This window comes from Dama dama, chromosome 16, assembly GCF_033118175.1.
Source record: "Dama dama isolate Ldn47 chromosome 16, ASM3311817v1, whole genome shotgun sequence".
NCBI classification, from domain to species: domain Eukaryota; kingdom Metazoa; phylum Chordata; class Mammalia; order Artiodactyla; family Cervidae; genus Dama; species Dama dama.
In genome coordinates, this window is record NC_083696.1 from 37,082,919 (window position 1) to 37,103,160 (window position 20,242).

Genomic DNA, 20,242 nt, shown 5'->3' on the forward strand with positions numbered 1-20,242 from the left:
GCTTTTTACTGATCTTTACCTCAGATCATCCTTGAATATATTTTTTTCACGTGTCCGGCCACTGAAGGTTTTTAAAACAGTCCTCCTGCCCCCAGGAGTCAGGAAATGCAGGAAGACGTGGCCTGACATTAAAGCTTCATTAAATGCTGGGTCTCTGAGTCTCTTTCATGAGGTGTCTTATGAGTGACACCACACACAGTGAAACCCTTTCGCTTCCTCATTCATCCCCTTTGGTTGACTTTCAAGATGGCCCTGGCTTTTAACCCAGGATCCCCTTGAAAGGATCAAGATGCTAACCCCCTGCTCCCATCCAGCAATCCGAGTTTGGAGGACAAGGTTTCTGCTGGCAAGCTGGCTTTGGCCAGCCATACTGGAACCCACCGGGTCAGCCTGGTCTGAGGAAAGACCAAGAACAGGAGACAGGAGCAAGTCGCCGACACTCACCATGACAGCAAGGAGTTCAGAAAGTCTGGGGTGGTCGGGTCGGGGCTCAGGGGCGGGGAGGTGACAAAGGCAGCAGCCTTGGCCCAGTTCTTGCTCCAATAGTGAGAGCCGTCGGTCCCCAAGCTGGCAGTGATGGGCTCGCCGTACACCACGGTTCCTGACAAAGAGAAGGCAGAGCTGAGCCCCACACAGAGAGGCAGCGAGCGGGCCACCGCTGCCGGGAGTCCCTGCATCCCGGCAGCACGCCTCAGGTCCAGCACCCCTTCAGAGGAGGAGCCGCCCTGTCTCAGAGCTGAGGAAATGGGTGTCTGGGGAAGTCAAATACCCCAGCCATCCAGTCACCAATACAGTAAGTACTCCTTAAGATTTCACCTGTGACCCCTGCTCTTCTTTTCTTTCTGTTACTTTTTATTTTTTATTGGAATATAACTGATTTACAATGTTGTGTTAGTTTCAGGTGTATGGCAAAGTGATTCAGTTATCCAGATACATGTATCTATTCTTTGGATGGCGCTAGCGGCAGAAAACCCGCCTGCCAATGAAGGAGACCCAAGAGACACAGGTTCGACCCCTGGGTCGGAAAGATCTCCTGGAGGAGGTCACGGCAACCCACTCCAGTATCCTTGCCTGGAAAATCCCATGGACAGAGGATCCCGGCGGGCTACAGTCCGAAAGGTCGCAGAGAGTTGGACACGACTAAAGAGGCTGAGCACATACACACACATTCTTTTTCAGATTCTTTCCCCATAAAGGTCATTACAGAGTAGAGTCCCCTGTGCTGTAGAGGTCCTTGCTGATTATCTATTTCATAAACAGTGATGTGTATGCGTTAATCCCTGGCTTCCCTTGTGGCCCAGATGGTAAAGAATCTGCTTGCAATGCAAGGGACTCAGGTTCGATCCCTCAGTTGAGAAGGTCCCCTGGAGAAGGAAATGGCAACCCACTCCAGTATTCTGGCCTGGAGAATTCCATGGACAGAGGAGTCTGGCGGGCCACAGTCCATGAGGTCGCAGACTAGTAGGACATGACTGAGTGAATAACACTTTCATTTCACTTTCATATGTTAATCCAAGCCTAAGTTGATTGCTTCCCCAGACCACTGCTCTACTAACTCAACCCACTCTCCCTTGGAGAACCCAAACATTCTACCTTCTATTCTGTTGATCCCCAAATCTGTTAACAATCTCCAGCTCAGACTGCATTCAAGCACCCAATCCCAAGCACCACCTAGACTCTTATTTTGGGGTGATCCAGGGTACCTCATACTTGACCTCACTGCTCACCAAACACAACCCCTGGCCTGCTCTCCCAACATCTCCCAGTCCTTTTCCCAGTGTCTAGCTACGACTAATAGGCTGAGACAGAAAATCAGATGTGACATCAGTGGGATAAAGTATTTGAGAGCAAGTATACAGCCCTCCACATCTGCCTGGATCCCTGAGTCACCATTCTCAGGGCCCCCAGATTCATAGCAGACTTTGTCAGAAGGAGAAGTAAAGGACTCACACAGTTACATTACTGAGATTTCAAGGTTTGCAGACGTCTAGCCCAACTCAATATACTGTCAGGAAAGAATGTTGATTTCCTGGTGCTTAACTCATGTCCTCTTCTCTAGCCACTCATGGCCAAGCCAGAAAGTTGGAATCATTTATGACCATCGAAAGCCAATGCTGTAATGCCTTATACACATCCGTTCCTTTTCACTCTGCATGGTGGTGGTTTAGTCGCTAAGTCGTGTCAAACTCTTACAACCCCATGGACTGTAGCCTGCCAGGCTCCTCTGTCCAGGGGCTTCTCCAGGCAAGAATACTGGAGTGGGTTGCCATTTCCTTCTCCAGGGGATCTTCTCAACCCAGTAATCAAACCCGTGTCTCCTGCATTGCAGGCAGATTATTTACTGACTAAGCTACAAGGGAAGCTACTCTGCATACCTTCCCTTAAATCAGGGCTTCATCATTTCTCCCCAGCTCACTCCAATAGAGGGCTTCCCAGGTGGCGCTAGCAGTAAAGAAACTGCCTGCCAATGCAGGAGACAAAAAAGATGCAGGTTTGATCCTTGGGTCAAGAAGATCCCCTGGAGGAGGAAATGGCAACCCACTCCAGTATCTGCCTGGAGAATTCCATGGACAGAAGAACCTGGTGGGCTACAGTCCATAGGGTCACAGAGAGTCAGACACAACTGAAGAGATTTAGCATGCAGCATGCACCCTCCAATAGAACCTCCCAGTCAGAGTTCGGATTGTTTTCTGCTTTCCCCACCTCGTTCCTTGCCTCTGCATCCATTCTCCACGGCACTTCCAGAGTGATCTTCCTAAAACATAATCTTCATGGGCCATTCTCTTACATAAAGACCTCTGAAGGGATCCTTCTGCCTTCAAGGATAGACATGAACTTCTCACTGAAGCATCTCATGCCTTCCTTATGCAGCCTTACAACAAAGCTGGTCTCTCTTTTAACACTGTCCAAAAACTCAATCCCAGCCTCCACTCCAATAATCCAATAAGCACCCAGTTTTAAATTTTTTTATTTTTCACACAAATATCATATGATATCACTCATATCTAATGTTTTAAATCTAATGTCTTAAAATCTAATCTTTTAGATTTTAAAACATTAGAACCTAATGTTTTAAAAATGACACAAATGAAGCTATTTACAAGACAGACTCACAGATCTCAAAAACAAGTCGATGGTTACCAAAGGGGAAACATGTAGGGGGGAGAGGGATAAATTGGGAGACTGGGATTAACATGTATACTCTACTACATATAAAAATAGATAAGCAACAAGGATCTACTATATACCATGCGGAACTCTACTCAATATTCTATAATAACCTATATGGGGAAAGAATCTGAAAATGAATGAATGTGTATGTTTAACTGAATCACTTTGCTATACACCTAAAACTAACACAACACAGTAAATCAACACCAAGACATTATTTTTTTAAATAATAGATTTTTTTACTTTTCTACTTGATGGAGATACCCTGTGGAAAATGACTCTGTACTCAATAACTGTGTTGAACTGATTGAAGGGTGTGATGTTTTATGAAGTCAAGGGATCCGAGCTGGAATTTGACCTCAGACCAGCCCCACCACCAGCAGGAATGCACCTCTTCCACCTCCTCCCACTGTGGGGCTCCCGCACCCCCACAGTGGTCCTGCCAACCGGGCCCTTTTCTCCAAACCCAGTGCCTTCAAGGCCAAACACTTCTCAGTCTGGAATGCGTCTCCTTTCCTCTGCTCGGCCTTTCCCGAGGCCTTATCTCTTGATAACGCAGCACAACACCCACTCTGGGACAGTGGCTGCCTTGCGAGCTGGCTCTGGGAGCTGCCCCCATCCCTCCCACCCCCCACCCCAGACTCAGGAATCTCACAAAGAACACTCTGTTCCTCTGGGGAGTGTTAGAGGCCTGGCAGGCAGCTCACTTGAGGAAGTCAGTGACAATCCCCAAGCAGGAAGGAGGGCCCCGGAACGTGGGGACAGCCTCACCCTAAAGGAAGCCCCCAGGAAGAGGGGGGCCAATGCTCAGAATCACCTGGAAGGTCCCCGGCATTCCTGACCTACTCAGAGCTTCCCAGGCAGGCAGGATGGAATCCAGGGAGCTGCAGGGCAGCTGCACATCCTGTTTCAGCTCATCCCAGAGCAGAAAAACCTGCATCCCGAGAAGGCCCTGGCCCCTAAGGGATGTGTGTGAAATGCAAATGCCAAGCAGGCCCCCACGGCCCCGCAGGCCAGGGTTTTTGGTTCACGTATCAGCAGAAGTGGCTGAGCTGAGGGTGGCCCTTCCGACCCACCCAGGACTAGAGGTTCCACTGGCTCTTGTTGCTGCTCAGTTGCTCAGTCCTGTCTGACTCTGCGACCCCATGAACTAAAGCACGCCAGGCTCTTCTGTCCTTCACTATCTCCCAGAGTTTGCTGAAATTCATGTCCATCAAGTTGGTGATGCTATCTAACCATCTCTTCCTCTGTCACCCCCTTCTCTTATCTGAGCATAAAGGTGAGGTCTGGGTGAGGCCTTAGGAAAACAGAAGATCTGTAACCTTATAGGTTTCTGAGGACTTCCCTGGCAGTCCAGTGGCTAAGACTCTGCGCTTCCAATGCAGTGGGCCTGGGTTCAATCCTTGGTCAGGGAATTAGATCCCACACGCTGCAACTAAGAACTTGCATGCCTCAACTAAAAAAATCCCACATGCCACAATTTTAATTAATTTTTAAAATTCAGTTAAGGTTAAAATTGTTAATTAATTTTAAAATTAAAATGTTTAATTAATTTAAAACTAAATTAAAATTAAAATTAAAATTTTTAATTAATTTAAAAAAGAAAAAAAGGTTTCCTGGCTTTGTCGACCTGAAACTAATCAAGAGACAGAACTGCCTGGAGAAAAAGAGAGCTGCCGGTCTTTGGAAATCCTTGGACGAGCATCAACGGTTTCCTGATCTTCCCGTAACTCACTATTGTTCATCCTCTCCTTGATCTGCACTTCAGTCCTGCCTTTGGAAACCTGAGGACCGGGAGGGGCCGGTTCCCGGAACGCATCCTGCAAGTGTGAGCGCCCTTGACCTCAGCCTTCATCTCACTCCACAAAACACAACTCAGGTGGGGATGTGGGAGCTGGTGAAGGAACTGAGGCCCATCCTGTCTATGCACAGGCCACACAGCTCGACACAAGGGAATGAACTCGGCCTTCAGCTTCTACAAAACCCAGAACTGGGTCGGAGTTTCAAGGCCATGGCTGACCAGATCTGCCTCCTTAGCCCGAGGCTGAGCCAGGACTCCTGGGCCAGGGCCAAGTGAAGATGGGGGACTTGGAGAAAGAGGAAGGCATCTTTGCAGCTCATTCCTGCTTTGCCCTGTTCAGGGATTCAGAAGTCCTTGCTGTTTTGGGGTTTTCTCCTCTTTAGCCCCCAAAGACAGGGCAGGAGCTACATCACCCTAGAGGAGGCCTCCACCTCTGCCCATTTTATGAACACTGTACCTGAGACAGCCACGGATGGACTTCCAGACCCCAGCCAGGCCACAGACACCAAGGCACTGCATCCCGGAAATAATTACCACTAATAATAATAAACCACAAACTAGGCTTCACTGGCCTTTCTACACGCCTCCAAACACACTGCTGATGTTTTCTTGGCAGCAAGTTAGACCTTCATGCTTTTCTTCTCTGGGGAAAATCTAAACTGAAGGAGATGACCCCGGGCCAGCCTTTGGCAGGCTCCCTAGGATGGCCGGGAACAGGAGGGCTGGGGTGGTGTTTATTCACAACGGCCTGAGCGCATTCATGGAGAATAAAGGCAGGCTGGGGATGAGAGATGTTTGACAGCTCCCGCCCGGATGGTTAGTCATTTCCCATGAACAAGAAGCAGGAGGACAAATCCAGAGAGAAACAATGGGAAAGAAAACGTATGTGTGTGTGTATTTCAAAACACAGCCTTAAAAGCACAGTGAAAAATTATATAAACACTGGGAATTCCCTGGTGGTCCAGTGATTAGGGCTCCACTCTTCCACTGCAGGGGACACAGGTCCCATCACTGGTCCGATAACTAAGATCCCTCAAGCCACGCAGCACAGCCAAAAACAAACCAAAAAAACCCCCCAAAATACAAAAAAAAAAAAAAAAACCCAAAACCCTATGCAAACATATACAAGCTCCGGGAGATGGTGATGGACAGGGAAGCCTGGCATGCTCCAGTCCATGGGGTCGCAAAGAGTCGGACACGACTATGCGACTGGACTGAACTGAAACATACACACACATACCACTCTCTCTCTCCTCTCAGAGACCCCAGGCCAGAACTCAACACCCTAGGCCCTGTGCACGGACAACCCTGTCAGATTCTGGTACCGAGAGTAATTCTAAAGGAACAGAATCTTAAAAGTTTTCTGGATGGGTTCTGGGGTTTCTGGAATTGGTTCTCTAACCTGATTTAAGGTACTAATGACCCCACTTCAGTAGTTATAAGACAGCGCTGGCAATGCACAGGATGATGAGGCAAAAGAAATGCACAAAATACCACATCAAGTGCTTACAAGAGGCAAAGTTCTGGGTGACTGTGTATTTGATACCTTAGAACGTTTTTGTCAACCTGAGTATGACAGTATTAGCTGGTTGTTCTTAATTACACTGGACAAAGTGAGGAAAGACAAGGATGACTCAGGGATTCAAATTCCCAGCTCATAAAGAAAAAAAAAAAAATTCCCAGCTCAAGGGTCCCATAAATGAACCAAAAGTTTCTATATCTACCCCAAAAGAGAGCCTCATATCCAGCAGCCTCAAAGCCAAACCGACCGAAAACTGAACCCAGGGTCTCACCCTGCAAGTGGCTGAATTGAATTCCCAATTTGCAAGCATCTGCTATTGAGATGAGGGGGTTGATGGGGGAGGAATTCTGCCTCCAGACAACTTCCCATTGCAACATCAATGCTTTCCTGAATCTCCAACCAAGCAGCCTACCTGCAGACTTGCTTGCCAGTGCCCACAATGCATGAACCAATTCTTTAAAATCTGTGTGTGTGTGTGTGTGTGTGTGTGAGAGAGGGGGGTGGGGGAAGGGGAGAGATTGGTTCTGTTTCTCCAGAGCCCTGCCTAACACAAATTTTGGTGAGATTCATTCACAGCCCAACCAATGGGGCACTCTCTGGGCTCAAGATTACTAGGCTGTGCATTAACTTAACACAAAGGATTTGTCCCCAAGTTGGGATGGTCCTCGCAGAGCCCCTGACCATGTGCTTCTCATTACACCCCCGCCATTCCTACTGAACCTCAGGGCACAGGAAGTCTTGTCTCAAGTTTGGGTTGTGAACATTTCTGCATCTGGGTTTGGGGCTGGGGGAGGGATGTGGCTCAGATGAGGTCACTGGGCACGGCCCACGTGCCACCACTCACACACAGAAGGCATCGACACCATGTTCAAGCCCACACGTGGATAAAATGCAGTCGGAGGGAGCCCATGTGAGAGAAACCCCTACAATGGATTCTTCATGAAAAGAGAACCAGCCCAGAGTCTAGATCTAAGGGTTCTATTTCCTACAGGCTGGATGATCTGGGGCAAGATAGTCCATTTTCACATTTCGGTGTCCTTCTGTGACATCGGCCTTTGAAACTGACCAGGGTCTAAGCTCTTTGGAAGGGTGAAAACTGCCCAAGGTATTCTGGTGCTGGCTGTGTCTTCCTTCACTTCCTTGTTTGCAGACTGGGGTTGATGGGAGGCTGTCCTGCTGAATGACAGGATGGAGGAGACAACAGTGGCGACACTGGCTCTGTGGGAAGCCCGCATGACGCTGTGGCCAGTTAAAAGCCCCTGAAAACAGGCCTCACTCAGGCTCCATCTTGGGCTTCCCTGGTGGCTCAGATGGTAAAGAACCCACTTGCAATGCAGGAGACCTAGGATCAATCCCTGGGTCGGGAAGATTCCCTGAAGGAGGGCATGGCAACCCACTCCAGTATTCTTGCCTGGAGAATCCCAAGGACAGAGGAGCCTGGCGGGCTACAGTTGCAAAGAGTCAAACACGACTGAGTGACTAACACATGCTCACTCTTCAATCGTCACAGTATCAGGTACAGTTATCATAAAGTCCTTGTGGGCAGTATCTCATTTAGGCGTCACCCTTGCCTTAGGAGATTATCACTGTTACTATCCTCCCCATTTAGATCGGAAAAAGGGACCAAAGGATGGTAAGTTATCTGCCCAGCATCACAAGCTAATGCCTAGTGGAGCTGGGAGTTGTCTCAGGACAGGATGCTGATCCCAGAGCACTAACATTCAAATGCAGCTTTATATTAATTTTCTTCTTGGTCACTGGGGAATCCTGGCTTCCACATTCTCCATGACTTTGCCAAGTGTCAGAGTCCAGTTTCAACCCAGTTTGTTAAGGAACTAAACACCAACAGATACCAAGGAGACAGCCACAGCATCTCCCATATTAAAACAATCTCAAAACAGGAAGGTGAGTCAGACATTAGTGGGGACCTTCATGGCGTGAGGTCAGATGCAGATGATCAAAGCCCAATTCCACATTTCAGCAGCTCTGAGCTCCAGTTTACTCAGCTGCAAAGTAAAGCAAGTATAGAAATTCCTGCCCCAGAGCCTCCCAAAGGAATTATGAAGTTCCCAGAAGACGGAAAGAGCCTACAAGCAGGCTACGATTTCTCCTTCTTGCTAATTAACACCAGGATGCACCAGACATTCCTTTCTGGTGGTTCAAGTTCATCTAAATCAAAGGCTTTCAAGGTCTATGGGGCGAGAGCTGATGAATGCAAGAACCACCCTAGGAACCACAAGCAAGCACAGTTGGACTCACCCTAAAGGTTCTGAATGAAGAGACTGAAGTCCCTTCTTGGTGCTTAGACCCCAACACACAAGCAGATTCCAGATCATAAGGAAAACACGGGGACATCCTGGGGCACTGAATCGCAGAGTATCAGAGGGGACCTGGACTCTAATAACACACTCCAGCTTCAAATGGAAGAGCTGAGACACAGAAAGGAGGAGCCGCAGCACTGCTGGCAGGGCAGGCCCCAAGCCCAGGGCCACCAGCCCCAGAGCAGGACCAGGGCCACCTGCCCCAGACTGAGACACTTCCATCTTGCAATTCTGACAAGTGAGAGCTGGAATTGGAAAGCATGGCTGCAGTGTTCAAATTCTGATAAACTGAATGCTTAACTATATTGAAACTATATTAAAATGTTTGCTTAACTTTCTGTTTTTTATTTTCATCTGGGTAGGGTATGGTTACTAACAAGCTGTGCCCAGCTTCCCGTTTTCAGACACAGTGCCAGCTGTCTCCCTTCTACATGGAAGCAGCAATACTGTGATTAGCGCTGGGTGCTGAAGCTGAATCCCACATTACAGATGTGTGCCTGGGTGATAAAAGGCCCCATTGAGGGAGGGTCACCAGCAGTAATCATCCACATCTCCTAGAAACATAATTCAAAGCCAATTCTAAGTAAGTGAACAGTGGTGGTGATAGTTTAGTCACTAAGTCATGTCCGACTCTGTAAACCCAGGGACTGTAGCCCACCAGGCTCCTCTGTCCATGGGATTTCCCAGGAGAGAATACTGGAGTGGGTTGCCATTTCTTTCTCCAGGGAATCTTCCCCACCCAAGGATCAAAACTGGGTCTCCTGTATTGCAGGTGGTCTCCTGCATTGCAGGCAGATACTTTACCAACTCAGCCACCAGAGAATGTTCCATTGCAAAAAGGCAGTTCCTTCTTGCTGCCAGGAGAGGGCAGGTTTCTGAAACACTGGTAAATGCAGCAACCATTTCATGCAGCGTCTGAGGACTGAGACCCCAAGGGCGCTCCAGAGGACAGGGGCCAGGAATTCATTGCTAGGGCCATCTAGAAGCCATCAGCTCCTGGGACAAGCTGACTCAGTGGTCATTGAGCAATCTGTTCTAAGTCTTGCACCAACTCACCCACCAGTGAAAAAAAAATCTTCCTGATCCATGTGGATCACATCCCACTGAGAACCAGAGAACAAACCAGAGAGGTCAGAGGGCCCCCTTGCTAATGGAGAAAAAAAAGATACATGAAGAGAGATAACAAAGTCAAAAAAGAATGAGACAGAGAAACAGAGAGACCAAGAAAGTAATGCAGAGACCAGGAGAAAGCCAGAAGTCAAGAGAGAAAGAGAAATGGAGACAGAGATGGAGAAATGCAGAGACAATAGGGTTGGGAAATATAATGGAGGGAGAGAAGGAAGAAAGGAGGGAGGGAGGGAAGATCCTTCTATGATACTCTTGTCCAGATCCAGCCAAGATCCACCTCAAGTCCACTAAACAGAATCAGTCTCCCTTTCTGTATACTGAGCTACACTCCCAAGCAGAGACCAAGGTGGTGTGATTACCCGAACTCATAGTCAAGGTAGCTACAGTAGGGCTGTGTTGCATTCATAATGGATACGGTGATCAGGGCACATCCCCTGGAACGGTACTTAGTAGATTAGTTTCCAAGAACCTTCCCGCTGGAAATAAGAGCCAGCCTCAGCCCAGAATATATCGCCACCATCTACAGGGCGCCACTGGGGCACCAGAACAGGATATGATGATAGGGTGGGGGGGAGGGGAGCCGGGGGGCGGGGCAGAGCCTCGCCCCCACAAGCCTCTCTTACACAGGCCAGCGGAAATCACTTCCAGCCAGAGCGGAAGCGCACTTTGCAATGGAAGGTTCCCCAGAATTCTGCGGCAGATGGGAACTGACGTCATCTGTGTATGTGCCTGGTTTATTTAGACTGCATCAAATTAAATCCAACTCTTCTGCAGAAGTGAGAGCAGGAGGCAAAGCGTGTGGCCCACCCACCCTGCGCTGTGCGTAGCTTTAAATAGATACCAACACGGTTGCAGCCCGGAACAGAGCGAGAAACAGGAGCTGCCCGCCGCACCCAGATGTAATTAGGTTAATGCTGCAAAGTGATGAGAGCGCTGCGACCCACTTGGCAGCAGGAGCTGGAAAAGCAGTCCTTGCCCCCACCTACGACCCCTCCAGAACCTGCGCTTGCACGGTGAGACCGCGGGCAACACTTACCCTTTTTCCGGGCCTGGGCGATGACTTCCGCTGCGCTCTTGCTCATCACCTTGGTGATGTACAGGGGGCAGTTGGTCTGGTTGGCGATGGTGATGGAACGGTTCACGGCTTCAGCCTCGACCTGCAGAAGAGCATCCCAGTGTGAGAACTGTGTCCACTGTTCTGTGAGTTCCCTGAGCTCATGGCTGCCCTCCACCCACAAGGAGGGGCTACGGGTGAACCAGAAACCAATGTGTGCCCAGGGCTCTACCCCCAGCGGCACGGAGGGCAAGGGCAGTGACTTGCCCAGCTGACCCTTGTAGATGGTTCTAGGTGTGATAAGCAGCCACCTGGAGTCTGTAAAGGAATGCATTTTCTCATGAGTCTCAGGCCCTTCCACCATATCCAAAGGGTCAGTAGCTCTGGGGGTGGGATCCAGAAGGTTGGGTCTTACCAACTCTAGGTGATTTTTATGCTTGCTAATGTTTGAAAGCCACCATGCCTGGAAACCGATGGCTCCCAGTTTGGTGCATTCACTCCAAGCGTGTGGTCTCTCCAGTCAAGATATCCACTGATGGAATTTTTGTGCTGGGCTTCAGTCCCATGCTCAAAAATGAAGTCAGCCTCACCCAAAGAACAATGCAATCTCACAGCGCTCTGGGAACAGGGGCAGGCAGATCTGTGTAAACCAAAGGCCCCTCTGTATGGGCAAACCCATCATCACCAGCCATAGACTGGTACTCCCTTCCACACGAGATGGGAGGGCTGCTCTAACCAATAACCTGATTCTTTAAACCTGATGCTTCAGTGAATGATGGTCCAAAGACCCCAAGGGATGGGGCTTCCCTGGTGGCTCAAACAATAAAGAATCCACCTGCAATGCGGGAGACCTGGGTTTGATCCCCGAGTTGGGAAGATCCCCTGGACAAGGGATAGGCTACCCACTCCAATATTCTGGCCTGGAGAATTCCATAGACAGAAAAGCCTTGCAGGCTACAGTTCATGGGATCACAAAGAGTTGGACATGACTGAGCGACTTTCACTTCCACTTGTTCACTGAAAGTGAATGATATTCCAAAGACCCCAAGGGATTACTGCTAACACCTGAACAGGTAAGACGAGTTCTTATGTCATTGTATCGTACAGAGGAATCAGCAGTACAGAGGAATCAGTGGGCAGCTGAAGGAACAAATGCAATGATGAGACAGAGGACCTCAGAAAGCTTCTTGCTGCCTCCCAAATTCTGGCAAAAGGCTGACTTCCACTAACTTTTCCAGGCGAGGGGCTGGGTCTTCCTTGAATTTTTTGCTTCCTCTAGGCAGTTCCCAGGGTAGCTTCTGGTACCCAGCAGGTGCTCAAAAATGTTCACTGAGCAAGTAAGTGACTTCATTTCAGGTTAATGGTTAAAGCTAGGCTGGTTCCATAAAGGGCTGCCACTTTTCATAAGACATGACCAGCTCCAGACTGAATCATCTTAGCTAACCAGTCTCTATGGGAGCTCAGCCAAGAACTGAAGTTCTGTAAACTGCGCTAATGGGTGATCTAATTTAATATAAGAGGACAGCATCCTTCATACTTGGTCTCTTGGGCTTCAACTATGTGAAGAGAGATGTCTAGAGACCCACAGGCAAACCAAACAGCCCTTGAAAAAGCTCATTAAACATCCAAGTGTTTTTAATTCCTGGCATAGCTGAAAGATCGCCCTCCCCTCTCTGTGGCTCCAGTTACAACAGAAGGGCCTCTGGCCGGGCAGCATGAAGGAGGGACGTCTTGCGTCTCTGCGGTCACCTCAAAAAGTACACAGGGGATGTGCAAACAGGACTCCACTAGAATCTGCATGCTTTCCAGGGGTGCAGGTGACTGCCTGAATTCACGGTCCCTATCTTATAAGACTCTTCTGAAAGCAAACAGAGGCACTATTCATAACTGTCCGGGGCAATGGGTGTGGACCAGGACTGCCTGGGGTGAACCAGAACTCACAGTCAGGCTCATCAGGGAATAAATGGAGCAGAAGTACCAGTTCCAGGGGGCCCCTCCCCAAGAGGAGTGGTTTCTGTTAAGACTGGTTTGGTGGGAGAATCTGGGTCCCAAAGCCCTGTCTGGATTGGCTCATCTACTGAGTTCTGACCCCTCCCCTTCCCCAGCTGGGCAGTAAGGTCATGTCGTGGAGAGAAAAGGTCATGTAAACCCCACCTCTCCAAGTTTCACCCTGAACCATGGAAGGATTCACACATATCCTTCTGCAGGTACATATTGTGACCCCATGGACTGTACCCACCAGGCTCCTCTGTCCATGGGATTCTTCAGGCAAGAGTACTGGAGTGGGTTGCCATTTCCTTCTCCAGGGGATCTTCCCAACCCAGGGATAAAACCTGGCTCTCCTGCATTGCAGGCAGATTTTTTACCAACTGAGCTACAAGGGAAGCCCGGTACACGTGTATGCCTCCGCTAGAAAACGTACATTGTCTCAGGCACACTGAAATCTGGCTTCAGTATTATGACAACAGTGTTATGTTTAAAAATAAAACTTTGTCTTTGTCTCTTTATAGAGCTGTCAGGGATTTAAGCGGTCACCTGAGCCATGCTTTCTGCTTTTAAAGATGAGCCACCCCAAGTTATGACCATACCCCGGTCATCCCATGCCAGTTAGGAGTTTTCCTTCTCCATCAAAAATTCTGTCACATTCACCTCTGGGTCCCCACTCTCCACCCAGACAATAGGCTGTGTGTGTGTGTGTGTGTGTGTGTGTGTGTGTGTGTGCGCGCGCATGCGCACGCTTTGTTTTGTTTTTACTTTTGGCCACACAGCGTGGCTTGAAGGATCTCAGTTCCCCAACCAGTGACTGAACCTGGGCCACGGCAGTGAAAGCCCAGAATTCTAACCACTAGGCCAACAGGGAACTCCCCCGACACCAGTCTTACATCTCTTACTGGCTCAGAACCCCATCACATGTCGCCCCATCTACTTACTCTGCATCTCCCCCTTTCTCCACCCCCCACCCCCCAGCTCATCCAAAATTCCCTTCACAAAGGACCACTTTCTCATCCATCTCGACATCCCCTACAGGTTGAGCAGTGCCTCCATCAAAATAAGCTCTTGGGTACAATTGATGGACAGGAGGTTTCTATTAATAGATTTCTGCATCCCTATTTGTCTCCCTTTCAATCTTCTCTGCTGAAAACTGGGGGAAATCCTACCAGCCATCTCACTCGGTGAGTTGGAAAGAGTAGCAGAAAGAAGAGCATGTTTTGTGTGGTTCAAGTCAAGTTCAAGTTAACCATCAGGACGCTGTCAATGGATCATGAAACCAGGAAGAAATTATGTTATTAACTGTGTTTTTTGCACTGGCAGCATCTCTCTAACTTCATACTAAAGCTCAGTTCCCTCAATATGCCGCCATATTTTATTCTCTTTATTGCTTATGTACAGCATGTGAAAAATAAAAGTGTTAGTCGCTCAGTCGTGTCCAACTCTTTATGACCCCATGGACTATACAGCCCGCCAGGCTCGTCTGTCCATAGAATTCTCCAGGCAAGAATACTGGAGAGAGTAGCCATTCCCCTTCTCCAGAGGATCTTCCCAACCCAGTGATCGAAACTGTGTCTCCTGAATTGCAGGCCCAGCAATCAAACCTGGGCCTCCGTTACCATCTGAGTCACTTGGGAGGCCCTACGTAGAATATAACACACTGTTGTTAACAGATCCCTACCACTGAACTGAGAAACCATCCCCGGGAGCCAAAGGAGAAGGTGCCAGCTGGCGCCTGGCGGCTCACACGGCTGTCCTAAGGATGCATCTGCGCAGAAGCACCGCAGACCATGCCTGGCCTCGAGTCAGTGCCTCTGAATCAGCTCAGCAGCAGGTGCCCCTGGAAAGCAGGCAGTCCCAAAAGCAGCCTCGTGTGGGACCACAGGACCCACCCCCCCCGCAAGGAGCCAGGACCTCCCCATATTGGAGTGCTGCTGGGGCTGCCAGCTCCCAAAGGAGGATTCTAGGGGTCCCAACACAGCAGCGGCTGCAAAAGAAATATCCCATGCCTCAGGGTGGAAAAACAGGTGACGTTTGTGGTCATAATGGCAACCAGGCCTCCTCTTCTCTGAAAGTTGTGGCCTGTTCAGTAAACCCAGGGAGGACTCGCTTTCTGATGGGGGTGTGCTGGGACCTGGGGAGGGAGTGCAGATGGTGGGAAAGGTAAGACGGGAAGCAAGCCCCCAGGAAGGCTCTGAAATGGAAACCAGCAGGCGGCTCTCACTAGGAGCCCTGGGCCACAGGAGGAGAGACGTTTACTCTCGGAAGACAACATCCTCTTCCCCTTCTCTCCTGGACGGTTGGGACTGGAGGGGAGGGGCTCCCAGCCAGGCTCCCGGATAAAGGTGAAGAGTAAACATTCTAATGGAGCCCAGCCCCAGGTGTCCGCCTGCTCACACAGGCCAGTGGCTTCCCATGGAGCTTGGGCTCCCGGCTGTGTATCTGTGTGTACACTGAGGGTGGTCAGGGGGGCAGGCAGGAACTGCACTTGCTAGCTCTCTGATGCTGAACTTCACACCCCTGTGATTTCTTTACACAAGAGACCCAGGGGACAAAGACTTTGCCTCCAGGCAGCACCACACACAGGCAAGCAGAATGGAACGGGTCCCCTGGACACAGCTATCCTTTCATCTGAAGGAAATGTCCTGAGTCTCCGATGGTAATGAAGGTGCCCTGGTGTGCCTGTGTCTATGTATGCACATGTGTGCAATTATGTGTGTCTGTGACTCTGTGTGTGTGTCTGTGTGTGGGTATCTGTAACATTTGTGTCTCTGTGTCTGCGACTCTTGTTTCTGTGACTGTATGTGTATATGTCTGTGTGTCTGTGTATGTATATGGATGTAACTGTGTCTGTGACTCTATGAGTCTCTGTGCATATGTCTGTGTGTCTGTGATGCTCTGTGTGTGTGTGTATATATCTCTGTATGTGTGTACGTGGGCACATATGTGGCAAGAAGAGCAGAACAAGGAAATTAAGCCCTCAGTGTGTGCAAACATTCCAAGTGATTTCTGCTTTTGCTTTTTTCTGCCTCTTTCCTACATTCTTTCTCCTTTTTCAGCCTCATCCCTCCCCACAAAGCCTGGAGAAAAGCCTGATGAGACGAGGTACTTCTCCTCACCCCAGGCAGCCTGTTGATGGCACCTTCAACGCCACACGCTCAGAACCCCTTTCCTTCTAGGCGGAGCAGAGCCCCTGCGCCCACAGGTCCTAACCCAAGTGGGTTAGGGAGGGGCTCCCCAGACTCAGTGGGGATGTCCTAGCCCTGAAATGCTGTGACTTTGGGGCCCTGGTCCCATCCGTACCCCTCTGACCCAGCATCTTCCACCACCTGTTTCTGGGAGGAAAAATCCTAATTTTAAGTCATCATCCACAGGGCAATTTTATCTGCCTTCTCTGCCTGTCCCTTTTCCCAGGACAGAGTCTCTTCACTTCCATCAGACTCTCCAGCATCCTCTTTGCTCAGAGCCACCAGGAACCTCAAAGCCTGACCTTGAGGCTTTCCTCAAAGAGCTGGCTCCTGAAAAGTATTGAGGCCACAGATTCTCATTTAGAAAAACAGACTCTTCTATCACGTAAGATGTGAGCCCTCCTTCTCACTCACAAGCTTCACCATCCAAAGCAGTGACTCTCAACTCTGGGCCAGCAAGAACCCTGCTCTGCACTCTCCTCCCTCGACTGTGAAAGATTCGGTCTACCACACTCTGCTGATTGCACTATACTCCATGTAGACTTACCATGGAAACACTTACAATCTCCCTTCTGCCTTCTAGATACTTAGCAGGATGTTGGAGGCCCTGGGTTACGAACCACAAAACCCCTATTGCTGGATGCTAATAAACGCTGTTTGTGTTTGTCTACCCAAGGAAGGGTTTGGAGAATGAGAGTCAGAAAAGGAGTCTTTAGGTTAAACAAGCCACACTGCTTTACCCCACAGCACATTCTAACACTTCACTTTGCCTGTGTAGACACTTCTCAGTGGCCGATTGTGACTTCTCCAGGGACCAGAATCAGCATCCGAGGGAAAAAAACCAACATTCTCAACAGGCAGGAAGTGGGCGCTTTGTGGCTCTGGCAGCGCCTGCCCCAGAACACGGATTCATCCCCTCCCTTCAGCAGGCACTCACCTCCTCAGGCCGGCTCAGTACATGTCCCTCAGGGCCCGTGATGCCCAGATCCAGGATCCTCTGCTGCTCCTGCAACGTTTAAAGAAAACCAGGCTGTCAACCCTGTCCATCCGAAAGGAAATCAACTCTGAATATTCATTGGAAGGACTGATGCTGAAGCTCCAATACTCTGGCCACCTGATATGAAGAGTCAACTTCATTAAAAAAGACCCTGATGCTGGGAAAGATTGAAGGCAGGAGAAGAGGATGACAGAGGATGAGATGGTTGCACGTCATCACCAACTCAATGGACAGCAAAATCTGAGAGATGGTGAAGGACAGGGAAGCCTGGCATGCTGCAGTCCACGGGGTCACAAAGAGCTGGACATGAACTGAACAATAACAAGGCTGTCGGGGGGGAACCGGATCCCACATGAGCCTGATTGCCAAGAGCTGGGTAAAAGTCACTCTGATGAGACATCAGAATGGAACTGCTGGGACTTTCCTTCCGGTCCAGTGGTTACGACTCCACACTTCCAATTCAGGGGGTACAGGTTTGATCCCTGATTGGGCAACTAAGATCCCACATGCCATGCAGCATGACCAAAAATTAAATTAAAGTGGCACTTTTGACCCTCATCCCAAGACCCCACAAAGAGAGGGCTTGGTACCCCGTCCCCCGGTGCTGCGTGAGTTATAACAGATCAGTAACAGCCTCCCCAACAGTACAGCTATCCCCTAGGATGCTAAAAGCTAACACATCCCAGTCCTGGGCTTCAGTGTGACATATCTATATGTGGGTGTCCACATCCGCCTCCCCGCAGGCAGCCACTTCACAGCGCTGAGAGAAAGGACTTCTCAATGGAAAGGCTGTTCGTCCTGAGAACACATCAAGGGGTGCGTGCGTCTCCGATCTTCATGCTGCCCTAAGACTGTTGCCACAGTCCCCTCCGGAGGTGAGCTACGGCAGCCCCTCCACTCCCTTGAGCCTACGTCTCGCCCAGGGGGTCCCGTGGCGGTGACAACGCGGAAGCACGCACCTCTGCGATGATGTCGCCGTTTTCCGCGTGGACCTGGGCGATCGCTCCAATATCCCGGATCACGCTCAGGACTTCATAGATCTGCGAGAGGGAGGGCGTGGGATCAGAGACAGGGAACTCAGTGTTCCTGGTCACAAGTACCACCACCTCCCTGACAACCGCCAGGACTAGCACCAGGACCCCTCGATGCTTCTATGAAGGCCAGCTTTTCTGACACGCCCGAGGGCAGTGTTTCCGGTCACACGTAGCAGAGAAGGACCTCTCAGTAGTTAACAGATAATCTACAGAGGCAGTGTAACCTACACAGGCTTGGATGCAGAGAAGTTGGTGGGTGGCACCCGCTCTGCACCAGGTCTGCTGAGGGGGGTCTGAGAACCCCCCTCAGTTATACCTGCCCAGGCAGGTGCCCGATTCCAGAGCCTGGGAACACCAGTCCCGGGGGGCCAGGGCTCGGGCTTCACACCATCCCCTGAAGGGAGTGACATCAGGGACTTCATCCACCAACCATTCCCGTAAGCATACACAGAGGCAGCTGTGGAGACAGCAGCAGTCCACACTGAGTTTATTTTTGTGTGTGGTGTTGGGGCATGCTCCCACTACATTCTTTTACATGTAGCTGTCCAGTTTTCCCAGCACCACTTGTGGAAGAGACTTCCACAAGAGAGTGTCTTCTCTCCACTGTATATTCTTGCCTCCTTTGCCATAGATTAGGTGACCACAGGTGCATGGGTTTATCTCTGGGCTTTCTATCTGGCTCCATTGATCTATATTTCTGTTTTTCTGCCAGTACCATACTGCCAGGGGTAAAACAGATAGCTAGTGGGAAGCTGTGATAGAGCCCAGAAGTTCAGTTCAGTGCTCTGTGATGACCTAGAGGGCTGGGATGGAGGTCCAAGAGAGAGGGGATATATGTGCACATATAGCTGATTCATTTGGCTAACACAACATTAGAAAGCAACTATTTGCCAAAAACAAAAAAGACAACAGCAGTGGCCCAAATGTACCAAATGCCAGTAAGAAAAGCCGGCTTTTCTTACCTGGGAATCCGTGAGCTGGAAGCGATCTTTGAAAGCCATGTACACGAGGAAGGAATTCACCCCTAGAGGACAGACAAAGCATAGAGCTGGAGACATGACTCACAGATAAACCAAATCATCTGGGGAATAAGGAAGTCATAATATGCATATGTGTGTGGAGAGAGAAACTCAGAAGGAGGAAGAAAGGAAGAGATAAAGAGAGACAGAGATAAAGACAGAGGCAGAAAGATAAGGCAAATAAATGTGATAAAACAACTGGAAAATCTGGTACTAGGGTGCATAAGGGTTCTTTTTAATATTTTTACAGTTTTCTGTAAAACTATATCAAAATTTTAAATTGCCAGTATTTGCACACCCATTTTCACAGCAGCATTGTTCAAAATAGCCAAAAGGTAAAAGCAAAATAAGTGTCCATGGATGAAGGGCTACAAAATGTCCATCCATACAATGGAATATTATTCAGCCTTAAAATGAAGGGAATTCGAACACAGGATGTTAGAATCTAACATGGATGAGCCTTGAGGACATTCTGCTAAGTGAAATAAGTCAGTCACAAAAGGACAAACACTGTAGGATTCCATCTACATGCCAAATTCAGAGGGACAACAAGTAGAATGGGGGTTGGGGGAAGGGAAAGGTATGGTTTAACGGAGACAGAGTTTTAGTTTGGAAAGATGAAAGAAAGGTCTGGAGATGGACGGTGGTGATGGCCGCACAACAGTGGGAATGTCCTCAGTGTCACTGAGCTGTACATTTAAAATGACTAAGACAGCAAATTTCACATTATGCTGTATTCTACCATAATTAAAAGTTAAACATTAAAAAGAAATTTGCTCCTAACTGTTGTGACTTTAACAAGAAAGTGAATTCAAAGATCTCTAATAAATGTCTTTTCTCCTGTAAACTGACTGCCTTCTATGCTGATTTTTCAGAAATGTCTGTGGGTGCAACAGCAGATGTCACAGTTCTCACGCTGGCATTTTAGAGTTCTTGCTTCCAAAAGCAGCAGACCAAACATCCCTGCTCAACATCCATCACAAGGGTAAACAACTGTACTGACAACCTGCTAGCATTA

At 49.2% G+C, this 20,242-nt stretch overlaps 1 protein-coding gene across 2 annotated transcripts in view; it reads right to left on the bottom strand.

Moving 5' to 3' along the window:
• DPYSL2 (dihydropyrimidinase like 2) overlaps positions 1 to 20,242 on the bottom strand; it is a 121,120-nt gene that overhangs the window by 14,765 nt on the left and 86,113 nt on the right. For both annotated transcript variants that reach the window (XM_061163853.1, XM_061163854.1), the window contains exons 5-9: positions 19,168 to 19,229; positions 18,131 to 18,211; positions 17,112 to 17,180; positions 10,980 to 11,100; positions 445 to 601 (exon numbers count right to left, since the gene is read on the bottom strand). In XM_061163853.1, coding sequence (XP_061019836.1) covers positions 445 to 601; positions 10,980 to 11,100; positions 17,112 to 17,180; positions 18,131 to 18,211; positions 19,168 to 19,229 — 490 coding nt within the window. The remainder of the gene's footprint in view (positions 1 to 444; positions 602 to 10,979; positions 11,101 to 17,111; positions 17,181 to 18,130; positions 18,212 to 19,167; positions 19,230 to 20,242) is intronic.